Here is a 9,668-nt window from a genome sequence, read left to right as displayed (position 1 = left end):
GAGAAAATCAAACATAATATAATTGAGTCAAAGTCACATAAATCAAACTTAGGGTTGTGGGCAACCCGCGGACCTCACGGGCTAAACTGGCATAGCCCGCGAATTAAGTGGGACAAACCAAAAAATATAAATAACCATGGACCGTTGAAAAAAATTGATTCGTAACCCGCGTGGACCGCGGACTCCGCGGATCAATCCATAGACCTCAACCCGTTTACCTAACCCTCTATGTAGATAAGATACTTCCTAATTTATATCATTAGATTAGATGTGATTGAGACAAACAACAAATAACTTTTTTTTTTTTTAATGATAAAATGATAATTACTATGGTAACAAAATTGTTACCGCGAAGGATGAGCTTAATCGCTACCACTATATAAAACTCGTAAATCCAACTCTTACTTTTCCAACTGTTTACAACAATAACTTGTAACTCGCGTAGTGCACGGGACAGCTTAAACGACGCCGCGCTGATCAACGACTCCTTACGTAAACGACGACGGTGTCAGACAAACGGTGCCGGTTGGTGGTGCCGCCACGCTATTACGCTAATCGTATCCATCACCCTCATCAAAACCCCTCCTTTCTCTTAATTTAGAAACCCTAATTCAGAAGAAAAAAGTCACCTTCTCCAGAATTTGCGCGTAAGATTAGATTCAATTCCTCTTTGCTATCTTCTTCCCTTTCCTTTGTTTTTGTTTTTCCGAAGTGTTTTCAACTTTTCCATCTGAATTGTAATTCTGGACTGAATTTGCTTGTTGAGCTTTAGTTCCTCCGAATTATGTGCCTGATTTTGATGTTTTCTTTCTGTGATTGTTGTTTTTTTTAGAATTGTGTATATTTTTTGTCTGATTTTTGTTGTTAAACGTGATCGATTTCTGGTCATCGCATGATATGCGGGATTTTTTTTAATTTCCCATTGTTTTCCCTGTGTGATCATGATGAGCTCAAAAAATGGCATCTTTGTGCTGTGCCTTTCTGTGGTTCACGGAAATTGTGGTGTATATTTGAAATTTTGAATAGAGGAATGTGTTGTTTAAGTAATCAGTCTGGTTTACTGGGTTACGAGGTCAAGATATTGTTGAAGATTCATTTTGGGTAAGAATTATGTTGATGCTGGTGTTGGCTCAATGGTTGGTAGTTAAAGGTGGGTGATGCCAACGCCTTTAAAGGTGGTAGTTAAAGGTAGGATCTCAACACACCCCCTTTCACCCAAGATTGGACATCTGGAGCATGGAGATTCTAGGACTGATTTTTTTTTTTTTTTTTTTGCATTGATAAACTGCAGGAACAGGTAGTTGTTTTGGACAGTTGAGGGTGACTCAATATCAGATCTATGATAAGCTTTGATACCATCTTGAATTGCCAATCTAACTCAACCCCAAAATCTATTTCATGAGATGAGGATTGTCTATTCCTTTATAACCTCTATTTTAGCCACATTTGAAATTGATGTGAGATCTCAGCACATCCCCTCAGACCCAGGATTGGATATCTGGGGCATAGGGTTTCTTTTTATATTGCACTGGGAAAGTGACGGGACCAGATAGTGTTTTTTTTTTACAGTTGAGGGTGACCCAATATCGGATCTATGATATGCTCTAAATACCATCTTGAATTTGGGTTAGGCTTAAATCCGAAAATCTAGCTGATGAATTGAGAATTTTCCAAACCTTTATAAGCTCTATTTTAGCCATATCTATAGTTGATATGAGATCTCAACATACCCCTTCACACCCAAGATTGGACAGTTGAGGGTGATGCAATATCAAATCTATGATAAGCTCTGGTTTTTCTTCCCTCTATGTGGGTGACTGCTCTACTCTTTATCAGATAAACAAAACATGAGGGGTCCTCTCATCTTTTGTAATTTTCCTTTCAATAAATTTCTTTAACCCAAAAAAAATAAAAGTATAACTTCTCAGTTCTGAGTCTATATAGATCAATGATGTTCACACAGATTCTGATTCTTCTTCAAACTATTAGCTGATCATATAGTTTCCTCTATTGATTGGGAAATCCTTTTTTCATTTCCAAATATGTTAAGGAACTTAGTTTTTATTGTTGAATGTTTTTGTATTAGGATCGAACCCTGTCCATGTGGTATAATTGTAAGACTATTACCATACGGACTAAGGATCCCGATTATGGAACTTAGTTGGGGGCAAAGCTGCAATAAATATTTTTTGACATAAAGCAAAAGGGATGTTAGGTTCAGCTGATAATTAGTGATCCCTTAAGTTTTGCTGCATTTGAATATGAGACTGTGGTTCATTTGTAGAGGTAACTTTGATATCTCTCTCGCTTTTTATCTTTGTTGGAAGGCTGATAATATGACACCTTATTAGGGAAGGGTGGAGTATATTCATGAAGTCCTGTTTAAACATGACCTAAATTTGCCTGTAGCCTCTGCAAGGTTACCAATGGTGGTTGGCGGAAGGCAGAAATTCTGCCATATAAACATGCCATTGTGGCCTATGGCACTGTTATAGCATTATGCTGGCGCACTATAATGGTTATTTAATAACATTGGGCCAATGCTGTATGTTCAAATCAAGGTGAGCAAATGGCTGTAATAATGTAAAATACTTGTGTCTTAATCTTTCAATATCATAATATTTGATTGCATTATCATATGCCTGTGAGTGCTTGTTTTGAGACACCGGAGTAGGTAGCAAGCTGTGGAATGTTAAATTATCATAAGTGGGAGTCTTTGTGGCATAGCTATTTATATGAAATCTTGGTTTTATGAGTTTCTCTATCCTGGCAAGAATTTATCTCATGTTAATCATGTGGACTGAAAAAGTTCTCTATCTTGTTGGGCACTACTTGAAGATTTCTTGACTTACTATATTATTGATTGTGGAATCTTTTATTTCTTGTATTGTTTATGCTATCCATCAATGTCAAATCTATTAAATAGAACTTCATTGATATTTCTTCTATAAAATGAGTAAGTGTCCATACCTTGGTACTCATATTGTTTTTCATTCTTTTTCCTCTTATTTCAGGGTAATGGCATCTTCTTCAGACTCATGGATGAAGGAATATAATGAAGCTGTGAAACTTGCTGATGATATCACTGGCATGATTTCTGAACGTAGTTCATTCCCTGCATCTGGACCAGAAACCCAGCGACATGCATCTGCTATAAGAAGGAAGATCACGATATTGGGGACCAGACTTGATAGCTTGCAATCTCTTTTGTCAAAGGTCCCTGCAAAGTGAGTGTTCAGTTGTTTCCTATGCTGATTAAGAAAAGTTCATGCTATGAGAAGCAAGGAATACTATGGCTTATTGGCTTTTAGTCATCTAATTCTTTTCGTTTTGAAATAAATGTCTTGAAACCTCTTAATCTTGACTATCTCTTTCATATGAAGTTGCATCATTATTGTTATTTTAAGTGTTTCTTTGTGAATGATGCACAGAACTGAGAAGGAGATGAATCGTCGCAAGGACATGCTTTCGAATTTGAGGACAAAAGTTAACCAAATGGCTTCAACATTGAACATGTCAAACTTTGCAAATAGGGATAGTTTGTTTGGGCCAGAAATAAAATCAGATGCAATGAGCAGAACTGTTGGCCTGGACAACAGTGGACTAGTTGGTCTTCAACGGCAAATTATGAAAGGTCACTTAATCTGAATTGTTTGAAATTGAAAAATATTACCCATACATAGTCTGCTGTTTGGATCTAAATTTGGAAATGTGCTATTCAAGCAGAGCAAGACGATGGCCTTGAGAAATTGGAGGAGACTGTAATCAGTACTAAACATATTGCGTTGGCTGTGAATGAAGAGCTGAATCTACATACCAGACTCATTGTATGTTCCCCTCATATGTTAATTTTCTTTGCAACTTTTACTGTCCATTTTATTCTCTCATTTCTGAAATCTAATCCTTTCTCTTCTTTTGTTAGGATGACTTGGACCAACATGTAGATGTTACAGATTCTCGGCTGAGGGTAACACTCTTACCATAACTTATTGGGATCATAACACTTGTTTTTAAATATAAGAAAGTTAACTTTTATGAGATGGAGGAGTTTACAATATGCTCAATCTGGTGAAATCATGTGATATCCTCTTGCATTTAATATTCTTAACCTTTTCAGTTAATAAATTCCTTAATTCTGGTAGGTATATTATCTATTAAGATTTTGAGACTGAACCAATTTAACGTCTCAAATATATGCATAAATTCTTTTGTTAGTCTTTGTTGTGGCAGTGTTTACGAATAAAAGTATAGTTACTTGGGATAAAATATACTTCATTATTATATGCTTAGTCAAATATAGACCTGTGGGGATTCTGCTCATGATGTTGCATTCTTTTTTATCAGGAGATAATTTTTTTATATATAACAATAGTAAATTTACTGCAAATATATCATTTCCTTTGTTTAGGGTAATTTATGTTTGACATATAAAGCAAAACTACATGAAAATAAATTAATGATATTTGTATTGTTGATGCCCTTGCAAGAGATATACCTATTTCTGGTGTATTTATTTTAAAAGCAGGTAGTTGTTAATTTTTCCCCGTTTAACTCTTGAATTGGAATATTGTAGAAGTTGCTTGCAACTTACCTTTTGTGTTTCTGATGTGAAAACAGAGAGTGCAGAAGAACTTGGCAGTGTTAAACAAACGCACCAAGGGTGGTTGCTCCTGCTTGTGCATGCTTTTATCAGTCATTGGTATAGTGGGTTTGGTTGTTGTCATATGGCTGCTGGTCAAATATTTGTAAAGATAAAAATACCCAAACTCGTGAAGTTTCTCTTTATGTTTCTGAATGTGTGCACTGAAACATGATTGATTTTTCTTGGTGCTTTGGCAATGACATGGAATTTATCAAGGTATTGAAAGGCTTTATTATGTAATTGTCAGATTTGAAATGTTGATACCCTTGAGTTCTCTTTGTAAAAATCAGTAAATTGAGGTGACTTCCATTAATGACTTGAGCTCTTGCACTCTGAGCGTTTGCGTGGGTGGGAAGGGAAATAATATGTATTGCAGAAGCTGCAATTTCGTTTTCCTTTTTGGCTCAGAACCTCTGATAAAATGCTAAGGTTCTTTAATATGCATCTATTCGAAGTTATGGAGTAGGTTCTAATTACAAATTGTGGAAATATTTAAACAGTTGTTTATTTAAATTTTATTATATAATTATAATATATCAAATTTCATTCATTATGTGACATATGGTGGTTCATAAGTCATAACTCATTCCTGATTAGACTGGGTTTTAAAAGCTATTTTTAGGTAAAAAGTTCTTAATGCATATTAAGAAAAAATTCAAATTATATTTTATGCCATTCTAATTCGTCTTAGTATTTTATATTATTATAAATTATATTTTTTAACAATTATGTATTAATAATAAAATTTATTGACTTCATAAATAATTTGTGCAATACGAAATTGTATTTATTTTATGGTGTCTTCTCCCTAACATTATATATGCTACGAAAAAAAATCCAACAAAAAAGAGGAAAAAAATAAATTCCTCTTTTTATTTTTACTACGGGAATTGTTTTGTTGTGGTTGGGATGAGAAATTGTCAATTTGGGATATAGTGTTGTAAGAGTCTTTGAATTTGTCTTTTACGGTTATGTTTTGTATCTTCTCTTTTACTAAACTTGATCACTCCTTGTGTAAGTTTTGTTTAATGAAATTTTTTAGCTTATAATTTTATTTTTCTTACTTTTTACCTCATAATCTTCCTTTTTTGTTTTATATATCACTCCTATAATTCTAAGAATTTTTCATTACATTCTTGTTCTTTATTTCTCTCCCTTATAAGATTTTCAGGTACTAAAATGATAAGTTACTTTCTTGTATTCACCTCCTTGAATTGTTGCAAATTATGATTAAGAAAATGAGGTGTGTAGTTTCTTATTTTTCTTAAATATATATTTGTTCTCAACTATTTAGGTTTTACATGTCAATTTTGATATTTACAATGTTTTCTTCTATTAATTAAAATATCGATCATAATCAAAATGATGAATTTGAAGTTGATGTCATAAAGGAAAAGAACACTCACCCAACAATATGTTATCCATCTTAATTTTTTATCATTATTGATGTTACTGAGTATTTCAATCTATTAATATTTTTGTTCTTATAAGAAGAAAAATGGGTGTCATATTGTGACGAAAAGTCAAAGCCAAAGATTGGGCAATTATTTGATACTTTGATAGATGATTTTTTTTAATTAGTTATGCAATTATTATCGAATTTAGCGCACACAAGTCATCAGAATATAAAAAAGATGGAATGATGTGTTGGAAGTATTTTGTTTGTCACAAAGAAGATTACATCCTAGATAAAGCAAAAGATGCATCACAAAGCAATTCAACTAAAATTAGAAAACAATGTCTTACTATAGAAGGATGTGATGCTTATGTTGGTTTCAAACTATCAAAGGAGGGTAAATATGAGCTTGCTCGATTCTATGAAGGTCATTCACATCCACTTGAATCACCAAGTAAGAGACAATTTCTTAGATCAACAAGAAAAGTGAGTATTGTTCATAAGAATTTAATGCATGCATATGCTAGAGCAAATATTAGGCCTTCAAAAACACGTGACTTATTAAAAGAATGCATTGGTGGTTATGAAAATGTTGGGTGCACACAGAGGGATCTACAAAGTTATTTGAGATGTCTAAATGCAATTCTTAAAGATTTAGATGCATATGTATTTATTGCTAACTTTAAATGAAGTGTGAATTGAATCCGTCATTTTATTTTGCATATGAAGTGGATGTTGAAGATTGACTCAAATGTGTTTTTTGGGTATACGCGGTTTCTACCAAAATATTATTCATTGTTTGGGAATGTTGTTTCATTTGATACTACATACAAAACAAATAAATATTTAATGATTTTTGCACCATTTACTGGAGTGAACCATCTTAGGGCAATATATTACATTTGGAGTTGTCTTTAGCATATGAGAGAGTTGATCCTTTTGTTTGGTTGTTTGAAAAATTTATAGAAGCAATGGGAGGAAATACAACCAAATATTATTATAACAAATCAAGATTGGACTGTGAAGATTGTAATAGAGAAGATTTTTTTTTATTCATCTAATAGATTTTGTATGTGATACATTATAAAAAGGTTTATGAAAAAATGGGCGTTTCTCTAAATGCTAGTGTGAAGTTCAATAATAAATTTAAGTAATGAGTTTGAGATTCAGAGACTCCATATGAATTTGAAGCAATGTGAAAATTCATCATGTCTAAATATGTCTTGAAAAAAAAATGAATCAACTCATATTCAGACACATTGGAATCCACATACCTATTTTCTCTCACATATGTAGGACAATCAAGGTATGTGGATTTAGTCATGTTTGAATAAGAGTTTATTCATTTTATTGCAAGTCATATTTAGCATAATAGATTTTCACATTACTTCATATTCATCAGGAGTTTCTGAACCCCAAATACATAACTTAAATCTATTATTGAATTATGCATTAGTGTGAAGCACCTACTTTTTCAAAAATTCTTAATAATGTGCCACATACTAAATCTATGAGATGAAGAATAAAAAATCTTTTCTATTGCAATTTTCATGGCTCAATCTTGATATGTTATAATAATACTTGGTTGCTTTCGTACCATTGCTTCTATAAATTTTTCAAACAACCAAACAATAGAATCATCATCTTTCTCATTTGCTAAGAAGGTAGCTCCAAATGTAATACATTGCCTATGATGGTTCACTCTAGTAAATGATGCAAAAATGGTTGACTATTTATTTGTTCTATATGTAGTACCAAATGAAATCACATCCCCAAACAAAGAATAATTTTTTCTAGAAACACTATTTGTTGAAACAACACATTTGAGTCGATCTTCAACATCCACTTCATATGCAAAATAAAATGATGCATTTAATTCATGCTTCTTGTTAAAGTTATCAATAAATACACATGAATCTAAATCTTTAAGAGCTATCTTTAGATCTCTCAAATAATTTTGTAGATCCCTCTATGTGTATCCAATATTTTCATAACCGCCAACATATTCTTTTAACAAGTCATGTTTTTTTAAGGCCCAATATTTGTTCTACCATATGCATGCATTAAATTCTTATGAGCAATACTCACTTTTCTTGTTGATCTAAGAAATTGTCTCTAACTAAGTGATGCAAGTGGATGTGAATGACCATCATTGAATCAAGCAAGCTCATATTTAGTGCTCTTTGATTGTTTGAAACCAACATAAACATCACATCCTTCTCTAGTAAGACATCGTCTTCTAATTTTAGTTGAGTCACTTTTGTTATGTATCTTTTCTTTTATCCGGGGTGTAACCTTCTTTGTGACAAACAAAATACTTCAACACACCACTCAATCTTTTTTGTATTTTGATGACCTGCACACACTAAATTTGACACTAATTGCATAAGTAGTGTAAAAAATTTATCCATCTAACAAAGAATCAAACAAAGAATCAAATAATTATCCAATTTTCGACTTTGATTCTTCATCATAATATTGAAATACTCTATGGCCTCAATAATGATTAAAAAAAATTAAGATGGATAACATATTACTTAACAAATTGTTGCATGGGAGTGTCCACTTGCTCTATGCCATCAACTTCAAATCCATCATTTTGATTATGAATGATACTTTAATTATCAGAAAAAAAACATTATAAATATTAGAATTGACATATAAAACCTAAATAATTGAGAACAATTATATATATATATATATATATATATATATATATATATATATATATATATATATATATATATATATATTACACACCTCATTATTGGAAAATAAAAAAATAACTTGTCCTTTTAGTATCTGAATTTTTTTAAAAGAGAGACATAGAAGATATACTGTAATGGAAAATTCTTAGAATTATAGGAGTGATATATAAGAAAAAGAAGGAACAATATAAGGTAAAATAGTAAAGATTTTTTTTATAAGCTAAAAAAATTTCATTAAACAAAACTTGACACAAGGAGTGATCAAGTTTAATAAAAAAAAAAGTATAAAACATAATTGTATATATACAAAGCACCAACATCGTAAAAGACAAATTTCTTACAACACTACCCCAAATTGACAATTTCTCATCCCAACCACAACAAAAGCAATTCCCGTAATATCTCAAAACTTTCGAAACCCAAACTAAATTGGCATTTTCAGCAGTGTTGGGAAAACTCGGACTTTCCCGCTTCGTGAAGTTTAAGATAGACACTTAATAATTAAAGGTAGTAATGGGAGCACACGATTATAATTCTCCAATATGGAGATTCTTTCACTATACAAAATGATAGTAGGGTTACAAGGATGCATTTACAAAATTGACTCACTCTATGGTGGCTCACTCAAGTTTGAGGATAAAGACTTCCCAAACTATTTATCTTCTCTCTCAAAGAGGCTCTCTCTCACTCTAAGAAGTGGATTCACTCTTGTCTTGGATGGTTAGGAATGAAGGTTCCTACCCTTATTTATACTACTTCACCTCCACAATGAATGACGGAGATTACTTGTATCCTAGGGTGGAGATTAATTCTCTAGAATGCTCCACACATTCTAGGAGTCTCTACACTCTTTTATTCCCTTCCATATTCTTCTATAATGTTCTAGAAGGTTTCACACATCTCCAGAATATTCCAGAGGTTT

At 32.3% G+C, this 9,668-nt stretch overlaps 1 protein-coding gene across 3 annotated transcripts; it reads left to right on the top strand.

Moving 5' to 3' along the window:
• The first annotated feature begins 399 nt into the window (after nt 1-399).
• Nucleotides 400-4,955, top strand: LOC100794038 (syntaxin-52). 3 transcript variants are annotated; one of them, XM_041012306.1, is made up of 7 exons: nt 400-647; nt 2,410-2,561; nt 3,015-3,227; nt 3,432-3,634; nt 3,727-3,827; nt 3,923-3,967; nt 4,618-4,955. In XM_041012306.1, exons 2-7 carry the CDS (start codon nt 2,500-2,502, stop codon nt 4,747-4,749), a joined length of 756 nt encoding a protein of 251 aa, XP_040868240.1. In that variant the 5' UTR covers nt 400-647; nt 2,410-2,499; the 3' UTR covers nt 4,750-4,955. The 3 variants fall into 3 exon arrangements, with proteins under 3 accessions (XP_040868240.1, XP_040868239.1, XP_003551745.1); XM_041012305.1 differs by having other exon boundaries at nt 2,352-2,561; XM_003551697.4 differs by lacking the exon at nt 2,410-2,561.
• Nucleotides 4,956-9,668: the final 4,713 nt, after the last annotated feature.

The sequence above is a fragment of the Glycine max genome, chromosome 18 (assembly GCF_000004515.6).
Source record: "Glycine max cultivar Williams 82 chromosome 18, Glycine_max_v4.0, whole genome shotgun sequence".
Classification (NCBI taxonomy): domain Eukaryota; kingdom Viridiplantae; phylum Streptophyta; class Magnoliopsida; order Fabales; family Fabaceae; genus Glycine; species Glycine max.
Note: the sequence above shows the minus strand (reverse complement) of the source record. Positions and strands in the feature narration are given on the sequence as shown.